This window comes from Ascaphus truei, chromosome 2 (assembly GCF_040206685.1).
Source record: "Ascaphus truei isolate aAscTru1 chromosome 2, aAscTru1.hap1, whole genome shotgun sequence".
Classification (NCBI taxonomy): domain Eukaryota; kingdom Metazoa; phylum Chordata; class Amphibia; order Anura; family Ascaphidae; genus Ascaphus; species Ascaphus truei.
The window spans coordinates 117441697-117468596 of record NC_134484.1 but is presented as its reverse complement, the minus strand read 5'-3'; the positions used below and the strand labels follow the sequence as shown (position 1 = coordinate 117468596).

General features: G+C 43.1%; 1 protein-coding gene across 2 annotated transcripts in view; it reads left to right on the top strand.

Moving 5' to 3' along the window:
• Window positions 1-24916, top strand: part of SNTG1 (syntrophin gamma 1) — a 918236-nt gene extending 893320 nt beyond the window's left edge. For both annotated transcript variants that reach the window (XM_075584465.1, XM_075584466.1), the window contains one exon: window positions 24399-24916. In XM_075584465.1, the coding sequence (XP_075440580.1) occupies window positions 24399-24572 (174 nt within the window). In that variant the 3' untranslated portion in view covers window positions 24573-24916. The remainder of the gene's footprint in view (window positions 1-24398) is intronic.
• The last annotated feature ends 1984 nt before the right edge of the window (window positions 24917-26900 follow it).

Here is a 26900-nt window from a genome sequence, read left to right as displayed (position 1 = left end):
AAATTTACAAAGTGGCCCTACACAAACACCACAAATTACTAATGAGCAGATTACAAAATATCTAAACTCCCTACCCCTCAAAAATGCAAAATCTGACCTTTACAAAACCATAAACACAGAAGAAATTGAAATGGGGATTAAAGAACTACCCAATGGCAGGAGTCCAGGACCAGACAGAAATATCCACCAATATTACAAAACATTTAGGGGCCTATTCTATATGGCTTCATACATAAAAAAATCATTGGGCCAGTTATGCCGCCAGTTTTTTGAGCGTTACTACCACAGTATTCAGAAAGCCTTGATTACCTGTGGTAGCAAAATTTACAAAACATGTGAGTAGCCGGCGACGTGATGATCGCCTCTCTCAAAATGGATTAACCAGAGATTTGTTCCAGCTGCAGAGAGCTGCAGAGAGCTGCACAGAGAGAGCCGCCTCTCCCTGAACATATCTCGCCAGTGATCGCAGGCTATTAATATACATTTTAATACTAGTGTATTGTATTGTATGTCTTTATTTATATAGCGCCATTAATGTACATAGCGCTTCACAGTAGTAATACACGTGGCAATCAAGTAAATAACAGATAATATAAATAACAGATCATGGGAATAAGTGCTTTAGACATAAAAGTAACATTAAGGAAGAGGAGTCCCTGCTCTGAGGAGCTTACAGTCTAATTGGTAGGTAGGGAGAACGTACAGAGACAGTAGGAGGGAGTTCTGGTAAGTGTGTCTGCAGGGGGCTAAGCTTTATATCATGTGTCCAGTATTATCCACAGTGCTATTCATATGCTTGTTTAATCAAGTGTGTCTTAAGGTGGATCTTAAACGTGGATAGAGTGGGTGCAAGTCGGATATTGAGGGGAAGGGCATTCCAGAGGTGCGAAGCAGTCAGTGAAAAAGGTTTAAGATGGGAGAGGGCTTTAGATACAAAGGGGGTAGAAAGAAGACATCTTTGAGAAGAACGCAAGAGTCGGGATGGTGCATAACGAGAAATTAGGGCTGAGATGTGTAGATGAGCAGGGGGTCTCTGTAGCAAAACTGCGTTGATTTCAAGTCCAGGGACTCCCTGCTTCCCAAGATACAGGCCCCGTTATGGGGTGCCGGTATCTCCTATGCATTTAAATGTCTAGAGTCACATGACCGTGAGAATAAAATGCATAGGAGATACTGGCACCCCATAACGGGGCCTGTATCTCGGAAGCAGGGCGTCCCGGACCTCAAATCAACGCGGTTCTGCTCCGGAGACCCCTTGCTCATCTATACTAGTATTCAATATTTTATATTAAAATAGCTTTTTTCAGGTATTTTGATTGTATTTATTTATTTTTATGTTTTTGCTTGCCCATTGACTGATAATGTATTCATCTGTAGGGTGCAGATAAATACAGTGACAGGCAATACATTTTTTGGCAAATGCTTGTTTACAATTGATTGTTATTTTTTCTATTTCCTTTTATTGTTTGGATTGAATTGTTTGGAATTTGGATAGCTTGTTATTAGTATATTTTAGGATTGGTTAGCATTTTAATATAATTAATTGTTTTGTTGACCAGTGGTTTAAATTAATTATTTTTTTTGTTGCCAGTGGTTTAAATGAATTAATTGTTTTGTTGGCTAGTGGTTTAAATGAATTAATTGTTTTGTTGGTTAGTGCTTTTATTTATTTAATTGATTGGTTGGCTCGTGGTTTTATTTCTTGATTTAGTTTGCTTGGATAGGTGTTTATTTAATTGTATTGTTATGTTTTGGAATAACATCATTGTAATTATTTTGCTATTTTTGTGATAGATACAGTTTAGTGATGTGTACTGTTAGGCTATTTAGTTCTTTTATTGTTGGGGTGTTTAGGTACTTGTGTATTTATTTAATTCATGTGTATTTTTGGACTTAATGATTCTTATTAGGTTGACCATTGAGTGCTATAGTGGCTTATCCTGTCCATACTATATGGGTATGATACACCACTGTGCCACTCAGTGGGTAGAGGGTGGGTATACTGGCCCTTGGGTGGGTGTTAGGCCTCCCAGGTGAGTAGCAGTGGAAGGTGGGTTAACCCCTTAATTACTATAGCAGTTATTAATTGCTACGGTGTTTAAGGGTTTAGGGGCCATTAGATTGTATTTTTTTATGTACTCTTGCTGGCAACAGAGGACATGGACCTGCAGTATGCTGAGGAGGGCGCCCTTCATAATGAAAGGGGTAAGTAGAAAATTGTATTTACTTTTTTTTATGCTGGCTGGATAATGTTTTATTTTGAATTTGCAAATTAGCTATTTTCCATATCTGTATAATAGTAATTTTGCCCATTACTGTACTGCATGTGTTGGGTGGGGGTTGTTTGTGGTAGAGGAGGTGGGTAGTAGTGTTGTGTTTTTTAATGTTTATTGTGGGTGCAAGGATGGGTGAAGCGGCTGACCGCTAAGGCAATGAAAGGGTTAACTACCAGTGAGTAGCTTATTGTGGGTAGCAGGGGTGGATGAAGGTGGTATTTGCCTCTTGGTGGGTGTTTATACCTACCGGGTGGGTAGCGGGAGGGGTTTACCCCCTCATTACCTTAAAGTTATTAACCAAAAAGGTAATGAAGGGGTTAACTCCACCCGCAACCCCCCGCCCCTTCAAAGCCTAAACACCCACCAAGGACCAAATACTACCTTCTCCCACCCCCATTACTCATAATAAACATGGCACTGGTAGTTAACCCTCTCATTGCCTTAGCGGTCAGCCGCAAAGGTAATGAAGTTGCCTGTAAATGCATTTTTATTGCATGGGATTCATGGCGGTGGTCTCCGGTGCTGATATTAATGGGTATCAGCTCCGGAGACTCCCGGCATCAATCCGATGCAGGAAAAAAGTATTTTTTTTTCTGTCCTCTCTCGCCACCTTCTCAACAGCTTCTCTCCAGCCTTATGCCAACTTTTCCTGGCGTGAGGATTTTGGGAGAAACTCACCATTCTAGAGCCGCAATTAGCCTTTATAAACTAATTGAGACTACTAGAATTGCACGAGTTTCAGAACCTGCCGATAAGTGGCTTATCACCACTCACCCTGTGACGTGTTTTGGGTGGCTGAAAAAATGGGCAATTTATGCCTTTATTGCCCACTTATCAAGGCTTACAGAATAGCAGTAGGCATTTTGGCCGAAAAGGACTCAATCAGTTGGTTATCAAGGCTTATAGAATAGGCCCATAAGTGTCAGCTTGATACCAGCTATGGCATTAACATTCAACGCCATTAGAAAACAAAAATCCTTCCTCCCACAAGCACAATACGCACATATATCAGTTATCCAAAAACCTGGAAGAGACCCATAGAATTGCTCTAGTTATTTAAATATCTTCTAAAAAATACTGGCCAACAGACTCCTACCAAGCCTTATCAATCTCGACCAGACGGACTTCATACTACAGTATACCTCATAGAGAAGTGAGAGATAACACCAGGAAAATAATAAACAACACATTATATATAAAAGTAGCCCTCATTCCCCCTCAATAGAGAGACTACCGGTGCTTCCGTTACCTGTTAGCTCCTTGTCACGGGAGACTCCTGTGGCGGGTAGGATCTCAGTGGCCGGAACAGTAGGAGCGTAGTAGGGGTCACAAGCAGCGATCAGAGGCAGGCGGCAGATAGCGAAGTCAGGTAACAAGCAGGGGTCCGAGGCAGGCGGCAGGTAGCAAAGTCAGGTAACAAGCAGAGGTCGGCAACGAGGAGACTGGAACAGGACAGGCGAGCAGCTACAGGTCTGGGAGCAGGGACTGAGAACGGGAACAAACAGGGACAAGCCAAATAACCAGCAAGGGCCTTTACTGCGAACAGACTCAAATACAGGTACAGGAACAAATCAGGATCAGAGGCATGTGCATAGGAGTCTGACTTGAAACAGAGGCAAGGGAGGAACAGGAAAGGGAGGTTTATATATGCAGGCTGAGAGGGAGCACAGGTGCAGGTGTGTCAGGTATCAGAGTCTGGAATGTTCCTTAGTTTAGCAGCAGCAATCCCGGTGGACAAGTATAGGTACTGCAGGCTAGAACAAGACATTGAGAGTGGTTGCAGTACCGGTGGCCAAGCATGTGTACAGCAGGCTAGAGAATATGACAATCCTAGAGGGCCTAAGCCTCTGCCAATGGGAACCTGGGGTGGTATAATTATTGTCTCAGTGCAGCGCCTCCACCTGTGAGGGATCACAGCATAGTGGGAGGAGCCCCTCACAGGAACCAATAGTAATAGTAAACACACACAGTATATAATAACAACCTTTACTGACAGCACATATAACATAACACCACCACACAGTATAGTGAACACCCAGCCCAATACCACCATTGAGTGTCCCAAATTACATTGGGTGCTAGTCACCAATATCCTGATGTCCCTTTCGCAATGTCAACCCACATCCCCCCCCCCCCAGGAGATCCTCTGTGCATGCGCAATCTCACTGCGCATGTGCACACATGTCCAACATGGTGGTGCCCCACTACGGGAGCCACCAAGAACCTCCGGCGACTGGGTCACCTGCCGCAACCTCCCTGGAGCTCCGGTGATTTCCTGCTACGTGCACACCTCCTGCTGAACGCCGCAGCACTACTGCTTGGACACACGTTCCCCCCCCTTCAGTGTCCTCCGCAGCTACTGGAGGTAAGAGGGCAGATGAAACGGGGGACCAGAGGGGACCTGATTACACAAGAAAATAAGATCCCTGCTTTCGTGTCCATGGATGCAGAGAAAGCTTTAGATAGGCTAAATTGGAACTTGATGTTCCAAGCATTAGAGAAGATGGGATTCGGTGAAACCTTCTTAACCTCCTCCATAAGAGTTCTAAACATCTCTTCTTCAGCAAGAGTTAAAATAAACAGATCTCTCTCTGACCCCTTCACAATCTGTAATCGCAATAGACAAGGATGCCCTTATTGCCCCTTTAATTTGCCGTAGCTTTAGAACTTCTGGCAGAATGTATCAGGAAAAACCTTGACATAATGGGAATCCAATATGTGTGTGTATCTTGAAAAAGGGGTCATTTAGTTTAACCCTTTGGCCACAGCATTATAAGCCTGAATATAGGTATTTCACTGTGTATTTTGTCATATTGGAAGTAGCCCTGGGCTCCCTTTGTGTTTTGTTTTGTATATGTTGATAACATTCTCCTGACTCTAACAAACCCTATGGTCACAATGCCCAACCTGATTAAAGAAATAGACAAATTTGGTCAATTAACCAATTTCAAAATCAATTTTAATAAATCCCATGCTCTCTACATTTCCCCTCCACCCCAAACAGTACAACACCTATGTAAAGAACATGTTCCCATTTAAGTGGAACGTGCATAATTTATAATACTTAGGCACAAACAGTATAAAAGCCTACACCCAAAAGACCTATATAAAACTAATTTCCCAAGACTACTTCTCCTGATTAAAAAAAACTTTAGCCAGTGGACAAGCTATTCATATAATGGGTCAGTGAATCAATGCCATTAAAATGGATATACTACAGAGAGTCCAATACTTATTCCCAACAATCCCAGTTCCCATAGCTATTCCCTTTTTCAGTGATCTACGCATATATATAATATATAAAATCTTAACACACACTAAACTTTCCAGAGGACTGGGCATCCCAAACTTCAAACTGTATTACTCAGCCACACCGCTTTCCAGCATCCTGGACTGGCAAACACATGATTACCACAAACTACAGTATGGGTCCAAATTTAAAAAAAATATTCAAACCAAATAACCTAGAGATGTATTACTGGATTGAAAAAACACATTGACCAAGTATGTCCAAAACTCACCCAATAATCACAGGCGTAATAAAATCATGGAACTTGCCACTAAACATGACCTCACATCCTTCTTGTTACCCTTAACGCCCATTCTAGACCATCCAGAATTTGTCCCAGGAAACACACAGGGAGGATTTAAGAACTGAGAGAAGCCAAACTTCTCAGAATATCACACCTATTCTTTGATCAAATGAAAATGTTTACATCACTAAAAGAGAAATATCAATGGCCATAATCTGAATGATACGCAACTCAAACATGTTATATATACATACAAAGTCAAAACAACATTCTCCGATTAAGTACATAACTTTGATAAAGTACACTTTTATACAAAACGCGTAGGATGGTTTTTTTTGGCCTCCTTCAGTATGTCTTCCCAATAAAGGATTTTTCTAGTACAAGGACCCTACTCCGTTTTTTTGGGCTGTGCGCTGCTCCTTTGTTCTGTATTACCTGTATCCAATTAAATACAGCCTTTGAATGTATCTTTCTCCACTTAGGCTTAACGGGACACAACCTCCCCACCATTTACAAACTTCTCATAGAGAAAGATAGTACAACTAAACCAAAATATACAAAAATATGGGAACAAGAATTAAAAAACAACTCCTAATAGAAGAATGGCATAAGATAGGGGAAACAAACACCCAAGCCACTATATCAGTCAACATTTTTTTTTAAATAATACAATTATGTTTAGATGGTACTATACCCCTGCAAAATTGAGTACGATATTTCTAAGTATGTTAGACAGATGTTTGAGAAGATGTGGGGATAAAGGAGCTAAACAATATATAAACCATTAAGATACCAAAAGACCAGATACCAGGATACAAATTAATCACTAGCACTCCAATTACTACATTCTAAATGCTGCCAGATGCACAATAAGCTAATTGTTGGAAAAAAACACACAGTCCCTGAGGAATCCACATGAGTCACTAAAGTATGGGACATATACAGTACACCATGGAAAACTTGACCAGTAAAATCTGTGATAACACCGAATAGTTTGTAAAGACATGGCACCTCTGCAAATCTACACATCCTCAATTCACAGTAAATAATTCTCAAACCAAACATTAATCCTCTCACAGATTTGGTGAAAAATCCGCAGACATCCTCTAGACATACTAATGCTTAATACACAATACACAATATACACATATTGCTTTTTATAGGGACATTCCAATAAATATATTATATGTGCGGTTACAAGTAATTAATTTTCACCTGTTTGATTTTGTATACTAAAGTCTTTATATCGATTTCGTGAAATATGATTACATCTACACACTCTAAATGTTGTACACCTGAAGAAACCTTTGTAATAAAATGTTAGACATATATGTATGTATATATGTATATATATATATATATATATATATATATATAAAAACAACATTACCATTCTCTCGTCCGGTAAAGAAAGACTGCACTCGGTTCAGTAATCATGAAAAACTGTATTGGGCATCTGAATAAAAAAGATAAGTCACCCAATCCGACGTTTCGGTCCTGGAATAGGACCTTGAGAAAGGTCCTATTCCAGGACCGAAACGTCGGATTGGGTGACTTATCTTTTTTATTCAGATGCCCAATACAGTTTTTCATGATTACTGAACCGAGTGCAGTCTTTCTTTACCGGACGAGAGAATGGTAATGTTGTTTTTCTATTATTTGAGACTAGCACCTGTCTATATGAACCAGTACATTGAGTGCAAGCTGTGATGTTGGTTTTGACTATTTTTTTTATATATATATATATATATATATATATATATATATATATATATAACAAAAAGAAAAAAGCTGCGCCTCTGCTTATGGTTATTAGGTATATACAATAGAACTGGCTGTAATAATTCAACACTGTATAAACTAGTACAATGAACAATATGTTGATATTATCTAGCACAAAAAATAAAAATAAAAATAGAAATAATAATAAACCTGTAAACCAAAGAATAAATAACAATGATAATGCAATATATATATATAATCCAAATAGAAAAAGAGTGTAAAAACCAGTCCTCAAAAAAGTCCAATAGATGATGTTGGTTCTGGTGTAGAGGGTCTCCGGCTGCTCTCAAAGTGGACAAACCACATCCACAGGGAATCTAAAAGAAAAGGGGGAAGAGAGAGCGCACACCCATAGCGTAAAATAGTAAATTTAATGAGGGGAAGGGGAGGAGGGGGGGATAAGAATTGCACTTACAAAGGTACAATAAAATCAAGCATATCGTGATATATAATCACCACCATCCGGTTAATCTCTGCAGAATCTTGGGGTAATTCCTATCTTGCAGTACCAGGATAAACGTCCCAATCAATGTCCAGGGTAAGTATTCTCCTATAGACCTGTATTGGAGTCCTGGAGAATAGCTCCGAGAATAGCAAGCCTCTGCAGCATTCGCGCGGATCAGTCAGTCCCAGCGCGCGGTGATGACATGGGGCATATTCGAGCATACTGCCCCTCCCCACGGAGGACGGTATCCCGCCCGGCCAAGTCCATGCTGTGTACTCCTCAGGCCAGTGAAGCAGCGAGCCAGTCCCCAAGGAATAGCCGAATCGGACCGGCGGCCATCGTCAAGGTGGTGATTGAAGGCATTTACGCTTCTGCACTTATGGATACTGGATCCCAGGTGACCATAGTGTATCGACCCTTCTACGATCAACATTTGCATCGGCTGCCCCTACTATCCGCTGACTCCCTGAGGTTGAGAGGGCTGAGCCATGAAGACTACCCTATTGATGGAGTGGTGAAAGTACACCTGGATATTCCCCAGTTGAACACAGGCAAGCATCATCCCATGGAGGTGGAAGCGTTGGTATGCCCGAAACCCCAGGATCATCCCAGTGCCCCGATAATCATGGGGACCAACACAGACCTCGTACGAGCTGTGATCCGCATGTACTTGCAGGAAGCGGGTGAACTACCGCTGCTGGCTCTAGCTACTTGCCCAGCGCTACAAGAGGCTTGCGGTAGGATTGCAACTGAAGAGGAGCATGGGATGCTGTATAATCAAGAGCGTGGGTTGACCGAGATCCCTCTCGGGGAAGGAAGAATGATGGTCGCAGCCTGCCATTATCCTGCCAGACGTCCGGAGGATCGACTATTCTCATTGGAAAGCACGATACGTGATGACCAGCGACTCGGATACGAAGTATTGGCCTCGGTAAAGAAGTGGTCGGGAAAGATTCCGGCTCAAACTCAGGTATACGTGCGAAACCTTTCCCCGTACCTCATGTGCATTGACCACCGGCAGCCGCTGGGTCAAATCTATCCAGTGGCCCCTGAGAGAAAGGCAGCCATGAACGCCCGGTGGCCACCGTCCACGCAGTGACTCCAAAGTTGGCGTTTGACTTCGGGGACTCACCATTGACCGAGGAATGGAGAGGGAGACTGCAGACCAAGCTGGAAGACCGGCGGGAGGTGTTTTCCCTAAGTGATAGGGACGTAGGGTGCAGTCGCAGTGCCCGCCATACCATTCGACTGAATGACACAACGCCGTTCCGCGAACGTTCCCGCCGCATAGCACCCCGAGATGTGTAAGAGGTGAGGAGACTATTAGCCGAAATGGAGGAGGCCGGTATTGTTCAAGGATTACGAAGTCCCTATGCCTCAACTATCGTGGTAGTCCGTAAGAAGAATGGGACCGTACGTCCTATACGGACTATAGGACATTGAAGAATTGCACTGTACCTGATCAGTACACCCTTCCGCGAATTCGAGGACCTCCTGAACGCCTTGACCGGAAGTAAGTGGTTCAACGTGCTGGATTTGAGGTCTGGGTACTATCAGGTGCCCATGGACCTGGAGGATCAAGAGAGAACAGCTTTCATCTGCCCGCTAGGGTTCTACCAGTTCACGCGTATGCCGAAGGGGATATGTGAAGCTCCAGCCACCTTTCAGAGGTTGATGGAGAAGACTCTGGGAGACATGAACCCGCAAGAATGCCAGGTGTACTTGGACGACATTATAGTGTTCAGGAAGACATTGGAGGAGCATGAGGAGCGGCTGTTGAAGGTGTTGGGTTGACTCCAACAGGAGGGCCTTAAGCTGTCCCTGGACAAATGCAAGTTCTTCCACACGTCCGTGACATATGTGGGCCACATTGTATCAGCGGAAGGGATATCCACCGATCCGGGGAAGATAGAGGCAGTAGTGAATTGACCCAGGCCCAACAACATCCAAGAACTACGGTCCTTCTTGGGGTTCTGCGGTTACTACCGCCGGTTCGTGGAAGGCTACTCATGAAAATCTAAACTCCTGAATAACCTGTTAAAGATTTATCTTGAAGACCCCGGAAGAAAAGCTACCACTGCCCAAACACCCTTTGGGGAGAAATGGACCCCTGCCTGTGAGCAGGCGTTCTTAGGACTGAAAACCAATCTAACACAAGCCCAGGTGTTGGCCTATGCCGATCCTGATCGAGAATACGTTTTGAACGTGGATGCCAGCTTCAACGGCTTGGGGGCAGTGTTGCATCAGAAACATGATACTGGACTTCGACCGGTGGCGTATGCTAGTCGGAGCCTGACCCCAAGTGAACAGAATTATCCAGTCCACAAGTTGGAGTTCCTAGCCCTCAAGTGGACTGTGGTGGACAAGCTGCATGATTATTTGTATGGGGTACAGTTCGAAGTCAGAATTGACAACAACCCAATGACCTACATCAATACGTCCACCAAATTGGATGCGACGGGTCACCGGTGGCTAGCGGCGCTGGCCAACTATTGGTTCAATCTTAAATACAAACCAGGGCCCACCAACATAGGGACACGTCACGAAGGGACACGTCACATAGGGACACGTCACATAGGGACACGTCACGTCATGTCACGAAGGCCGGGGCTCAACCCCACTACTGATGAGGAAGTGTGGGAAGAGATTCCAGGGCCTGGCATATGGGCAATATGTTCTCTAGCTGCTGTGGTAAATGATCAAGTGGCATTTTCAGAGTTACGAGTAGCAGACTCGCTAGGGAGTCAATCCCGAGCTGTTCCTAGAGCGTACCGACGTCCGGAAGGGATGAATATCACGGAGGATAAGATCATTTTATGGAAGGAATTGGTGCAATACCAGATCCAAGACCCTGTGGTGGAACTAGCTCGCCAAGCCTTACAACAAGAGAATCCTGCTATACTTACTGTAAGCAAGCTCCCAGAGAACTAGTGAACCTATTAATGAAGGAGTTCGGAAAATTCGAATTGGACAACTGCTTATTGTACCGGGTTATACCGTACCATAATCATCCAGACCAGTGACAATTATTCTTGCCTCAGATTCTAAGAACCATGGTGCTCCGGGCGCTACATGATGATCATGGCCATCTTGGCATTGACAAAACGTTCGGGTTACTTTGTGATCGCTTCTATTGGCCAAAAATGAGAGAGTCGGTAGAGAGGCATTGCCGACAATGCACTCGCTGTATACAGAGGAAGACACTCCCCACCCGGGCAGCCCCCATGGGCCATCTGAAAAGCTCCGGCCCCATGGACCTGGTGTGCATGGATTTCTTGTGTATTGAGCCCGACATGCGGGGTATCGGAAATGTGCTGGTGATCACAGACCACTACACAAGATATGCTCAAGCTTTCCCTACCAAAGACCAACAGCAGTGACAGTAGCCAGGGTTCTGTGGGAGAAATATTTCATTCACTATGGACTGCCGAATTGATTGCACTCTGATCAGGGCAGGGACTTCGAGAGTACCCTCATTCAGGAGTTGCTGAGGTTGTTGAATATCACAAAGTCAAGAACTACTCCATACCATCCGGAATGGGATGCCATGCCTGAACGATTCAACCGAACGCTACTTGACATGTTAGGCACATTGAAAGGCTCTCAGAAGACTGAGTGGAGTAAACACATAGAGACGTTGTTGCACGCTTATAACTGTACTCGACATGAGTCTACAGGGTATACTCCGTACTTCTTGATGTTTGGAAGAAAAGCTAGGCTGCCCGTGGATGTGCGACTGCGGATATCTACCGATGGGGTATCCAACAGGATGCACTTTCGATATGTGCAAAGGTTACAAGACAGTCTGCAGCAGGCCTATAAATTGGCCGAGAAGGCAGCGGCGCAATTGAATGCGAGTAATAAAAAGCGCTATGATCACAAGGTACAACAAAAAGAAATCTGCCCAGGGGATGCCGTCCTCCTCCGTAATTTGGGTATTCCTGGAAAGCCCAAACTGGCAGACAGTTGGAGGGATGGGGTGTATGAATTGGAATCACAGATGCCTGGCCTCCCGGTATACCGCATCAAGGACTCCGAAGGCAGGGTAAAGGAATGGCACCGAAACCATCTTCTTCCTATACCACAAGTAGGGGATAACGAATTGGAAGTACCCACTGTTCCACTCGACGGAGAAGCTGATAGCACAGAGGATGGCCCAGAGACTGTAATAAATGCCACCTCTGAGAATCCTATGGAAGGAACCTCTCAAAGGGGCCTTCCGACCACGGGGGCATCTCCCGAAGGAGCTACGGGTAAAGAACCCCTTGGTCCAACGACAGATACGCTGACTCCAGTGAGCCAGACCCTAGATCCGCAGAGCCCATGCTTTGTGCCCCAAAAAGACTGTGTAGACATATTGAGCCCCTCAAGGGCAGAATCTGAAGTGCCAACTGAGACTTGTTAATTCTCCTGAGGAAGTAGCCGAAGAACAGCTTCGCAGAAGCCAAAGAGCTGGTCAACCTCCAATGAGGATGGCTTACGATCAATTTGGGGCACCCCATTATGAGGCTCAGCAGTGGGCTCGCCATAAAGTGAGATCTGTAATTGGCATGTTCAGTGAAATGTATAACCTCATGTAGAGTATACAGAATAAGGTATGCAGAAATGGGTAAATATGTTATGGTTACGTTCCCAAGCGGGTCGTTGGATTCTGCGAGGGGCAGAATGCAGGGATGTGTTAGGTTGCCTTCTGTTGTTGCAGTGCGTCTCTGGAGAGAGCGGTGTAAGGTTCTGCGGCGGCCTGACAGAATAGGGCGCCTCCATGTTGATTGCGCAACAGTAAGGGCACAGTCAGAACGCAGAGAGGTCGCGCATGCGTGGTGCAAGCGCGCGAACGTCTGGCCAATAAGATAGAGGCTCTCCTAGGAGCCATAGCAGAGTCACCTGACGCCAGGGAGCCAATAGGAGGGCTGGATTCGTGGGAGGCAGGAAAGGGAAGCATGGGGGAGAGACCACGCTAGCCAGAGGGCACCAGAGGAGCGGGGAAGGAGGTAGTATGTGCAGGGGGTCCGTGACCCACCTGCATAGGTTAGATCTTCCCTGAGGGCCCAAAGAGATTCCCTGAGTCACCGTAGGTTGCAGACTGCAGGGAAGCCCTATAGTGATAGTGACATCATCCCCTTACTGAATAAACAGAGTGCAGAGTGCAGAGTTGCGGTTGCTGCAGTCATCTGGGACCAGGTTGCTGAGCATCGTGACATCAGACCAACTGCGCTGGATTGGCGGATCCTTTTTGAAGTTATCACCGGTCACTGCAGTGACCGGAATGTATTTAAATAAAGTACACCAACACCGGTCAACAGGCGCTGATCCCGCCTTAGGGAACACTCTTTGGGGACACTAAGTGGAGTGGCCAAAGGACTGAGCCTATATACATTACAGTACATGGACACGGTGTGGGGCATGCGGTGACGGGACAGAGACATTACTCCTTATGAGAGTGGCCAAGCCACTAGCGTTATAAGTATAGTATAAGTTAGGAATGTGTTTTTGCCATATAAACTGATAAGGGTTTTTCTATGTGTTACAGTAAAACAGTTCAAAGCATATGTGTGTTGCTATGGTTCTTGCCCAGGGGAATCTTACATGATGGGGATCCTGGGTAAGTGGAGGCGCTGCCGCTAAGATAAGTGTTACCCCAGGCTCCCAGTAAGCGGAGGCTCAGTTCTCCTGGAGCCACAGGTGTGTGCAGTACCCGTAGTCTCTCTAGAGCGTAGGAAAGAGGGCTACATGAAATATCGCTCTAAAGGGGCACTTACTGTATAGTGCATTAATGCACTTATCGAAGTTTAGTGAACGAGCCCCTATGACTCTCTATTAAACAGAATATACTGTCAATAATAGAATTGCCACCCTTTGATCAAGTGAACACAAATATATATATATATATATATATATATATATATATATATATATATATATATATTTAATTATCCCTTTTCATTCTATGAATATACATTCTGTATTGGGCATTTAATTAACAGATAAATGATTACAGGAAAAAAATAAATCACAGCCATCACAACACCCCTGTTATTCAAGTAGAAAACAACTTTCTAATTACTAAAACCCCATAGCTCAACTGCAACCACAAAATGAAATAGTTATAAAAGAACTACATTCTAATTATAGCCTTTGGAAATCCTGGTGAACTTCCAGTGTTAAATCTTTAACTGGAATATAAAATCTTAAAATTACTGCTCAAGGTGCATCACTAAACTGTTCTTGTACCTGACATTACACCTCTCTGCTCATCAAAAGTGGCTATTTACTTAGAGGCAGTTTTAGCATTCACACCTACATGCTGTGGCATGCTTCTTTGTTAAATAATATAAGCAGTGTGCTGGGTCTTTAATTTATGTTTAAAATATTAACTACAATAATTATCGTTGCTATGAATGTATGTGGCTGATGTAATGTATTGGAGACTATTAAGACACTACCTCCATTTATGAGGTGGTGGACAAAAACATAGGGCCCATGCACTAAGCGCCGGAAGAAAAATTGCTGTCCAGTTTAAATTGCCATTGCATAAAGCCCAGAATACCTATGATAGCAACATTTGCAAAACTGGCGATTAGCCGACAACGTTATGATTGCCTTTCAGAAAAGAGCTCACCCGGCGATTTCTTTCTGCTGCAGAAAGAGAGAGAGTCGCCTCTCCCTGCGCAAATCTCGCCAGTGATCAAACATTTTAATTTAAAATGTAATACTAGTTTATTGTAGCAGGGGGTCTCCGGTGCAGAACCTAATTGATTTCAGTTACGGGAACCCCTTGCTTCCAAGATACAGGCCCCGTTATGGGGTGCAAGTATCTCCTAGGCATTTTATTCCTACCCCAGACCTGAAATGAACGTTGTTCTGCTCCGGAGACCCCTGCTACAATACACTAGTATTAAAACCAAAATAACAATTTGAACAAATTCGTTACCGTAGCGGATATCCACTATGATAATGAAGCTGCTTTAATATAATTTTTATTAATAGTGCGCGGGAGGATGGGGTCTCCTGAGATGAACCGCAATGATTTCATCCTCGGGAACCCTTGCTTCCTGAGTTACAGTCCCTGGTATGAGGTGCCGGTATCTCCTCCAGTAATTAAATCCCACGGTCACGTGACGCGGAGGATTAAAAAATGGCAACGATACCGGTACCCGATGCCCTTACTGGGGCCTGTAACTCGGGAAGCAGGGGGTCCCTGAGGCAAAAACCAAAGCGGTTCAGCTCAGGAGACCTCCTACTCCCACACACTATTAATAAAAATTACATTAAAGCAGAGTAGCGGATAGCCACAACGGCAATGAAGGGGTTAAGACACAATAGCAGGTTTATTGAGGGCAGAGGGGGTGAGTGAAGTGAGTACTTGGCCCTTCACTCACCCTCTCTGCCCCCAATAAATATTACGATATGTACTAACCACCAATACACATACCACCCACCCCCTATGCCCCCACATAATTTATTTTTTATACACAGGATTGATACCAGAGGCCGTGGGGGTCCCTGTGTGGTCCCTGCAATTGTCTCTGGGCCTCCAGCTGGTCCCTGCAGTTGTCTGGGGGCCACACAGATGTCTACAGGTGGTCTCCGCTGGTGTCTGGGGGCCCTCAGATGGCCCCTGTGGGTGTATGGGAGCCCTTAGGTAGTCCCACTTGCCTGAGGTACAAATCCTTACCACCCACCCCGGGACCACTATACCCCCCCCGTACCCATTGATTGACATATACCCTTATATATATATATATATATATATATATATATGTATATATATATATATATATACATCATACCCTTATAATATGGGCATGATAAGACACTATAGCAGCCAATGGTCACCCTAATCAAAAAGGATGAAGGCCAAAAATACACAATAATAAAACATATACACAAGCACCTAAGTATCCCAATTCAATAAATAAAAGCATTAGCCTATGACGTCACATTTTCAGGTCAGATGGTACAGCTCCAAACTGACTGGTCTTCCGGTGGTGATATTAGTGGATATCAGCTCCAGAGTCTCCCGGCATAAATCCGATGCAAGAAAAATGCATTATTTTTTATAGGTGCCGTCTCGCCGCTTCTCAGCAGCTTCTCACCACCTTCTTGCCAACTTTTTCTGGCGGGACGATTTGGAAAGAGGAAATCTCTATTCTAGAGCGGCGATCAGCCTCGATAAGCTGGTCGGGGCTACTATAATTGAGCGAGTTTGAGAAACTGGTCATAAGTGGCGATAAGTGGCTTATCGCCGCATGTTTGGTGATTTTTATTTTTTCTCGGCAAAACAAACCAGCGATTTCTGCTCTTATCACTGACTTATCTGGGTTTACTGAATCACTGTCAGCTTTTTTGGCAATAAGTTGGCAATAAGTGGCTTATCGCTTCTTACTGCATGAGGCCCTGTGTGTGTGAATTCCTTGTGTCTCTGTGTGTGTTTGTGTGTGTGTGTCTCTCTCTGTGTGTGTGTGGGTGTGTCTCTGTTTGTGTCTCAGTGTATGTATGTGTGTATGTATCTCTGTTTCAGTGTGTGTCTGTCGCAGTGTGTGCGTCTGTGTCAGTGTGTGCGTGGTCTTCATGGTCGCCCTCTCCCAAGTGTGGCAGGGTGGCTGCTGTGCATGTGCGCTGAGCCGGCATCTGCCGCACATGTGCGCCAAGCCGTCATCTGCTGTGCATGTGCGCTGAGCTGGCAGCTGGTGCGCATGTGCATGAGCTGGTGGCTGGTGAGCATGCGCGCCGAGCTGGCGCATCCGTGGGACAATATAGGCTTCTGCTTCCTCTACTGCGCATGCGCTGCCATCAACCTCCGTGCGGTTTGGAACGTTGAGGTATGTGCAGGTGCGCTGGGCTGAGGCCCCTTCTGCGCATGCGCCGAGGCCCGCAACCTTTTCTGTGTCATGACGTCACTTCCGTCATACGATTTTGTTACAACGAATGACATTTTCCCCATGAAAACACTGTAGGTGCCAGCAAAGAAGTTTCACTTCAAAAACAGAAGGTCCTATTACTTGTTTGAAATTCTTAGGTATTCAAATTGATATTAGGGAAATCTTTTTAGACTTCCCCAGGATGGTGTGTCTGAACTCAAAGTTACAGTATGTTGTTGCAATGTTTATGAGGTAAAAAAGTAACTCTTAAGAAGCTACAGATAGTTTTAGGTGATTTAAACTTTGTTTGTCAAGCTATGCCAAAACAATTGTAAGCAGACATTAAAATACTGTACATTGTCTATGTTTTTTGACAGATTTCAATGGTTGATCCTTATGGCAGTGTGATCCGGCTCTAAACTCTTTTATACGAATCTGGATCTGTTCGTTTTGCCGCTTGCTTACAGGGTAAATGGTGTGCAGAGCAGAGGCCTTCAGAGTGGAGTCAATCTGCTTTTGTTAAAAATTTGGTATTTTTAGAATTGTTTCCTATAGTGGTAGTTTTGGAATTGTGGTGTCAAGATTTAGCCAATAAATAGTTTTTAGGACTGATAACATGGGAGGTTTTTTTTATTTGAATAATTTAACTTACAGCTCTTATCTTGTCTAACCATTGTTAAGACATTTGGTGTTACTTTGTTTACAGTATAATGTTTATTTTAAACAAAGGCTTGAGGGTACAACCAGATGCATTATTTGGTTTAAAGTTGGACACATTTTGAAACCCTACAAGTACAGCAAATGTAAAGGAATGTATTTGCCACAGACACCTTTGAGACTTTGAAAAGGAAGAGTTTTAGCCAAGGAATCCAGCCTGGCTACATGTAGTTTGGATTATTGGCCACTATCTGGTACAGTTCTTTGGGCCAGTAAGAGAGCAGTAATCAGAAACTTTTTACCCTATTTTATTTGACTTATTATGGTTAGGTAAAAAGGGTATGTGCTGGTTCAAATTTTACATTAATTATATAAGAGATTGAGATTGCAGAAATCTCATAATGTATTCATTATTCATTTATGTGGTAATGATTTACAGAAGGTAATAGATCTTCTGAAGGGCTAAAGACATGAAAAGAGATGTTTCTCAAATGTTATTTCACTTAACTAATTGCAAGTTAATTTGGTGAGAAATTATCCCACGTTTAATTTGAAAGCAGGCTAAAAATCCAACTGCTTTAGAGAAATTGAGAAAAAAATGAAATAAGAAAATGTGGAGGTGTGGCCATCAGGCATGTAGATTTGGAAGATAACAATTTGGGTTTCTGTATGTTATACAGAATATATACATAATATATATATATATATATATATATATATATATATATATATATATATATATATAATTATATATATATATATATATATATATATATATATATATATATATATATATATATATATATATATATATATATATAATTATATACAATATACACCTTTTTAGTATATTGGTAATGATATTTTTTTATATCAGTTTTGAAAATGGTTTGAAAAAAAAAATTGATTGTATAGGGGGGAGTCAAGGCCAATTTAAGTTTGGTCAAATGGCCTTTCATTGGCAGGTTTTGAACCAGACTGGGGCCTAAATCTTATTTTATTTATTAGTTCTGGTTCATTTAGGAGTTAGTCCTGGTGCAACTAAGCCTCCTGTTTTCGATATAACAATTTTATTGTGGGCTCATGGCATATATTTTAGCTATGGGCAGTCGGGAGATATGTTTTGTTATTTATTATATTGTTAAAATAAAGCTGTGGCTACACCCTACTAAGTTAAAAAAATATTGTGTGTTGCGTATTTATTCATAATTGTTTTTTGTGTGAAGGCATTGGGTCTCTGCTGAAATGTAGCTTTTTTAACTCCTCCAACATTTTAAGGGTAATCCACAAACGTTAGCAATAATATCAATCAATAGTGAATAGTGATCAATGGTAGCATCACCAAGGTTGCTGTGGTCCAAGTCAGGGTTGCGCAACATTTTGTTGCTGCGCCCCCTGACATGTCTTTCCTGGTGCTTGTGCCACCTTCCCCCCCCCCCCCCCCCGCCCCTTTCCTTAGTGCGGTGTCAAATGAGGCGCGGGGTCATGTGATGTCACGTCACATGACCCTGGGCATTTTTTGATGCCACATTGCCATGGAGACACGTCAAGAAGCTGGCTGAATCTCGGTAAGTTGATGTTGCAGAGGCCCTGCGCGGTCCCTCAGCCTTTAATTGAAATGCCTTGGGGAAGAGCGTGGGGCCTCTGAAACCACCGCACCCCCCCATAAAAATCTTGCACCCCCCCAGTTAGCGCACCCCTGGTCTAAGTAATCTATAGAGATCACCCTCCTGTTTCCTTCAGGTTAGTAGTGTAGTGTACATCCATGTTAATCTTACCATTTTGTAACCTTTTAGTCACAATAGGGAATGTCAGTTGTAAAACTAAGGCCTCGGGCATGGTCAGTGTTTAGGCGCTGACCCGTGCTGAGGCGCGCTGCTGCTCGGCAGTGAGCCCGTGCAGCTGCAATGAGAGCGGCTTTAGCAGGGGCTCGCGCACGCTTCCCCCAAGCGTGCGGAAGCGTGTGTTTTATTAAATTTTTAGATTTGGCGCTCTCGGGAGCGCAGGGCCGGTCACGTGAGCGGTTCGCCCAATGAGGGCGAACCAGCTCCATGACGTCACAGCCCCCCCCCCTGACACGCCCCCAGACGGCGCGCGGACCAAGGCCAGGGAAAGCACCCGCTTTCCCTCAGCCTCCGTGCGCCTCCGCACGGCTGCAGTCTTATGGACGCAGCCTAAGCTATAAGGAGTCAGGCATGAAGTTGCTGCATCTTTGTTTTAAACCATGAATTAGTTTGAAACTTTTATTGACAGAGAGGCTTATGTATCAAATTCTTCAGTATTTGAAAATGTACTAAAAACTTATCGAAGATAAACATGACATTACATTTCTTTAATATATTGTGTTTATTATAATGCTTTAAATATGGGGCTCATTATCTGTCCCTGTTTTTTCCTTGCATTTTGCTCTGGTAGACTTCAATACATAGGGGCCTCTTCTAGTAAATCTGAATTTGCTATTCCCAAACTGCACGTTTGACATGTTCACAAAAAGTGGAATGAAATGTTTGAAAACACAGTATTTTCAGCAATTCGCATTTTGAAAACTGCTTCTATAAATGTGACAAACCGCCAGATTTCAGTGAAATGACATGAAGGTGGTGCTACTCCCTCCAATGCCTGAAATAGGACTTTGAGGATGAGGACTATTTAATCTGGAAGTGCTGATTGGCCGGCGAAGCGAATCACATGAACAGTTAACTCACTGGTCCGAAGGACCCATGACACTAAAACATACCATACTAACAAAAATATAACATAAACCGGATTTCAGTGCAATAGTAATATAAAATAAAGTGCACTAAAACAGGAGGATTAATGTAAATAAATCTGAATGGGGGGATACCGAGCAGAGCACCCCACCTGATGCCCACTGGGAGGCAAACTATGAAACCATCCCAGCGAACTCTGCGTATGTGTACTCTGCTCAGATACAGGAACGTCCCGGTGGGGCAGAGAACCAACTCTGAATAGAGTTGGGGCCTCTCATGCTCGTTTGCTGGTAGTACCCACCTCCTGATGGTATGAGGGTGGGTGATGAGGGCGAGGTAGTGCATTAAAAGGAGCACGTGAAAGTACAGCCCTTTCCTCAGCATGCCATAGAACATCCTGGGGACATGTCCTCCAAGCTGCTGTCTTTGGGGATGTGAGGAGCCTGAGGGGATTGTTGTGGCTTTTGTCATATGAGAGTTGGGGAGGAAAGGTGAACAGGGCTCTCCGTTCTGCCATACCCCCTCGACAAAGGTGTGTGAGTTGGGGAAAATGGCATTAACTCCTGTATCAGACAGCATGCTATGTGGGCATTAGACAGACCCATACGGCGCAAGCGAATACCTCTGCCTCCATGCAGTGCCATCCCTCAGAGTCCAGGAGTTCCCCGACTCTGGTCACTCACGCCAGGATTATTTGGCGATGGATATAGGGAGAATCCAAAGGTATGTGGGTGTGTAGCACACCAAAACAATGCAAATAAATGCAAGGAAAATGCGATACTTGTGCACAATGCCGGAGCTCCTGGTTCAGGGATGGCCTATCTACAGCAATCCAGATATACAGCAACAAGAGAGATGATCCAGGGCTCCACGGATTTTTCAGCAAAATAATTTATTCATGATACACAGTGTATCATGAATAAATTATTTTGCGGAAAAATCCGTGGAGCCCTGGATCATCTCTCTTGTTGCTATAGGGAGAATACAACATCCGAACCCCACTGCCAAATTAAAAAGCAGGGGATCGGCGAGGAAATCAACCCCTACCACTACCTTTCCTGGTCACAGAGACTTGGCTCAATGCCAGTATTATGCCGGAAAATAGAGGTCTTTAGCTAACCCTTCGAGCTTGATTGTAAACAGTTGCCGGTCATACCCCAAATCTCACAGCTGGCTACAAAAACTATCTGCAAATAGGCATCTCTGCAGGTATTTGAGGCAAAATGTTTGTATCTGGGAGCAGGGACACACTACTCCCTATCTGCCCTCCCCTTAGAGGGAGGCATGAAGCACCTGCAGAGACCCAATGCTTCCCCATCCAGAGAAAGTCCAGCAACGTCCTCTGGATTTTTCTGATGAATTCAGAGGTCAGACCCATGGCTTTCAGTCAGGGCCATAGCTGACCGGCCACCAGCTAGTTGATCACTAGAGTCATTCTCCTAAGGGAAAGCATTTTTGACAGATATGCCCATGACCCCAGATGTGCAATATTTTGGAGGGGGGGGGGGGGGGGGGGCGGGCTCTCCACATTGCACAGGTAGACTCACCGATACTTGAGAGTATCACTCTCCCATGAGATATTACGAAATATGGGGGGCAAGAAGTCTACCTGTAAGGGATGTACCAAAAAGGCAGAACACTTGGACCAGTTGATCTGAGCTAAAGAGGCCGCTGTATCAGGGGTCAGTCAAAATCCCACTCTGGCTGTGCCACCTGTAATTGGCACACCTTGGGCGATGCCCACACTCGTGTCACTGGAGGAGGGAGATGAAATAGGGCTGACACCCATGGATGACTATGGGAGTGGGATTAAGTGGATGGTTTGGGGTATGGGTGATGGAGCTGTAGAAGCAGATATAGGGTGGAGTTGTGGTGAGCACCCCACATTATATCGGGGAGGTGTCTGATGTGTGTCCTCACTGTGTGGAGTCCAAGTTGGGATCGCTACAGGAGGTAGGCTGGACCCTCTCCATGGGGTGCTGACTGAGGAGAAAACTTCCAAGAGTGTTGCAGGCCCCTGCTATATCCCATCTTCCCAGGTAGCAGAGAAGGAAGTCACTTTGGGGGCCACTACCTCAACCCAACCGCCACCTGCTACTCCTGACATTCTACCCCAGGGTCACAAGTAGAAGGTACAATGGAGCCCCCCCCTGAAAACACCAAAGGGGAACCCATCATAAGGCTAAAGAGATTAACTCCCACAGGGAAGGGCAGGAGTTTTTAAATCCTCAGCCAAGAGGATCCCAGGGAGTGGGGGCTCAGTGAGGGGGAGTCCCCTGGCACCTCTGGTTGGTGGATTCCTTGACCTCTATTATCCCCACCCAGGAACTAGCTGAGCTCCTGGAAAGTACCATCCACAGGCAAAAAAAATGAATGTGCAATTGGCTCTTGAGAGGTGGAAGGATGCCTCACTCATTTCCACACTCACATGGAATATATGAGGACCCACCACATGGCCAGAAAGTCTGAGATCCTTGACCATATATGCACCTGGAACTTTTACCACTAATTGCAAGCCCAAAAGGCTACTCAGGGTTCAGAACCCTGAGTGCCTGTTTGGAGCACTAGATATACTCCTGACTATCAAGGTGCCATGACAACGAGATGCCTTATGGAGCCGAGACATCACGTTGTCATGGTAAATCGACGTCTTTTGACGCTGCACGGCCATATTGACAGAGTTGCAGGAGGGGATGCCAGAGGATGCCCGGAGACACCGCCACCAAACAGCACCAACCAGAGGTTTACAAGGAAAACCCAAAGTCCAGATATATTTGGCCAAAACCCGTAGCCTCCGGGTCAAACCCGGAGTGGTGTCAACCCTTGTTGCACCTCAGCACTCCTTTGTTTTTCAAATAGAGCTCCCAAATGAAATAAAGACAACAAATCAGCGGAAAATAAAGTAAGAAAGCAAATAAAATAAAATAAACAGTTGTGGGGGAGGGGATAGGGAATTGAGACTGCAGTTACCAGTCCAGTGAGAGCAGGGCTGTGCTAGGTTGAATCACTGCAGCCTCTGGGGAGAAACACAAAATGATTTTATACCACTGAAATAAACCCCAAACTCCCTACAGTATAGCAAAAAACAATATCCCCTTACTTTTCCCACACCAAAATATATCAAATTAGATTAGAAAATAAAACAATAAAACAGTTTTTAAAGCATTTGTTTGGGAACTCTTTGCATGTGCTGCCAAAAACAGAAGAGGAGGATTAGGACACCTGAAGTACTGTGGGAGCGGAATGGGACCTTTGGCCATGACTAAAGCGGCTCACCACCAGGCAGGTCGCCACTGTACATTTTGCAGCTCCGAAAATGAACTTCTGCTGTCTGCCGCTCCTAGTCCTACTCATGTTCTTTTATTATTATAAATGTACAGACAATATAGACCAATGGTTCTCCTTACCTTCTGTCAATGTAGTGTATATTTTTCTATAAATATTTGTACATCAATTAATCAACCACTTTACATGATTTAGTTGCCAAATTGTCGGTTTCATAGAACATTATATGAAGCACTCTCTTAAGTAGCTTATGATTGGTCTCTTTTAGTGGAAATATACAGTACATAGGTTTCAAAGGCATTTACTGAATTTGGAAAATAAAGTGGTAAATTCTATACAGTTCGAAACAAAGTTTGGGCTATTTCCAGGCAAAGATCCCTATTAAAGTTTATGGGAGTTTTCAACTGAAAACTGCCTGAACAGCCACTTTGAACTATTTAGAATTTACCCCTAGGTATGTATATAGGTTTTATAATTGTAAAACTATTAAGACAGCACAAACACCAGATTTTAATTGTATCAAATTGTACTATAAACTGATACTGTATGGTTTTCTAGCAATTTGCCATGGGTAATTTTAAAGTTTAACTGAATGATCAGTGTACTATATAAACTTTCTCTGGCGCCAAAAGTTTTTCTTTGTTTTCACTTTCACTTTCTCTGTCAGTACTGACAGTATTACTAGGCAGCCTTTATATATATATATATATATATATATTTTGCAATTGTCACACTGGTGTTTTAGTCTTTAGCGCTTGTGCACATTTTTTCTTTTTCATATAAACTTTCTCTGACAAATTGTGAGTGCTAAATTATTTATGCTAATATGTTCTGTCTTTTCTTTGTAGGAGCTGGAGTTTTCCAATCTTTTTGCCGTACTTCACTGCATACATTCATTCTTTGCTGCTAAAGTTGCTTGTTTGGACCCCCTTTTTGTTGACAGTCAGGGTGCTGCCTCTGCTGCTGTAATGACTACTTCTTGTACCACAGCGGGTGTTGGTAAAAATAAGTACACCACCTGATATGTCTCAAAAAGAATACTCTCAAAATACCAAGAATACATAAAATGTGAAATCATATTTATTGATTGCAGACAGCTTTGGAATTGTGAAACTGGAGCCCCATCTGAAACGTTTCTGACCTTTTTAAGAAGTATGGGTTCATACTGTAAGTTCACCTACTCTATATTCTGAAACCCATAATTTCGTAACTATAGCTGTGAACTCAGAGGAACATCGACACACTTTTCTTATGATCTGTGTTTTAAAGTCAGTGCTAAAAAAAACTAAAAAAAAGTGTCAAAATAAAATATGACAACATGAATTTAGCACTTATTTCATAAAATTGCAAAGTGCCCAAATGAAAATTATTTCTCACTTGTTCTTTTGTTTTGTTTTTGTCACGATATATGTTGTTAATGTAACTAATGCTTAAAAACAATATTATATTACAGACAGCAATAAAATAGCAAGAATGGAAGATAAGAACGACACACAACTTTTTTTTACTAAGCAGTGCTATGGTAGTTCATAAGAACCTGTCCAGTACTGGAAGACTCCTTCTGGCCTTTTATACTTACAAGTATGGTGTCCCTTCGGTGCTGGGAGGTCTCTGATGGAATAACACCACTTAGTACATTTGGGCCATAATGTTAAGGTATCAAAGAATCTCCTTCAAAAGTACTTTCCCAAAAACATTGCATAATCTTTCATTGAACATATTAGTATTCTTATTTTCTGCCACAATATGCTACATTTATTCAGTGTTGTTTGTTTCATTGTCAGTAAACTATTTACTTTATTTCCATATTTTCACTTTAGGCACCTAAGCCATATTGACATTTCTTGATACAGTGTACAAGTTTTAGCTACTGTACTTCAGACCCTAAAATTTCTAGGGCAGACACTTTCTCAATAATACAGTATATATTTTTTATATGTGAACTGATCTAAAACATAGGCTTAGAGTCATCAAACTCCATTATTATACAGTTAATATCACACCGTAAAAAAAAAAGACTGGCTCTTAATACTGCAATTTTATGACCTAAGTCATCGATATTGCAGTAATAATTTACTGGGTATGATATTTCAACACTAGTCACGATGCGATAATTAATACAACCACTAATAATGAATGAATTAGTACATTGCGATCGATGGCTAATAATTCTACCATAGGGTTCGGAAATATCAATTATTGCAGAACACTCTGTTGAAATTACATTACCAAGGTACACCACAGGCTTCAAAGGAGTTAACATTACTAAACTTTATGTCCATTACCTACCAAACCCTCCCCCACGCAATGATTTACTAACTGTTAAAGCAAACATGGGTTTAACCCGTACCACAGGGGAGCCTAACAACCCTCCATGGGGCAACTACCCCAACACTCACCCCCTAACTCCACACCCCACAAACATAACACCTGCTGTTGAGTAATGACCCAAATAGGAAAATGTGGCTAACAGGGCTTTTTGTCAGCAAAAATACAAACATCTTACATTTATTTAAATAAAAACACAGCAATCAAAATACAATTGAAAAACATTAATTAAAAATAAATTTTAAGGATAAACCCATTGATTTGTCCCTGAGGTTATTTAGGCCCGCTCAATCGGTCCCTGGATAGCCACTTTGGAAATCAATATTAACATTTAAATGTGGTTACTTACCTCATCCAGAATGAAGGTTGTCCTGAATTTCAGGGCTGTAGCCTCCTGGAAATTAATTTGAAAAAGGTTAATGCCCAACCATGGTCTAACAAACAAACATTAAAACCCCATAACAAATAATCCAAGGCTCGATGGTCTACAAAAACCCATTAACAGTAATCCATGTCCTGGTGGCATATTTGCAATCCAAGGCTGTCTGTGGCCTGTGACATAATATCCTCAACATGACCAAAAGCCCTATATCCTCTGTTGAATGGACATTCTTCATCTGTAAGTATTTCTTATTTTCTTCTTCCAAGACATCTTCTAACTTGTTCTCTATTCTTTACCAATTGATGTGGTCACGTTGAAGACTTCTGGTCTTCTTCTATGGACCATGTCTTTTATAGGGGCCATTGCAGATGATATGCTATTGGTTGATGTAACATGTAACATGTGGTCCAATTAAATCTTCTGTGATGGCCTCGACCCTATAAAATACCCGGGTCCTCGCAGAAGACCGAAAGTCTTCAATGAGGCCACATCTGGTAGTGAAGAACACAGAAGAATAAAGAAAGCATCTTTGAAGAAGAAAATAAAATAAGAAAAACTTACAGATGAAGATTCTTCAATCAATAGAGGCAGTCAAAAAATGCATTATTTTGATGACATTAAAATAATGCTTTTTGCAAAA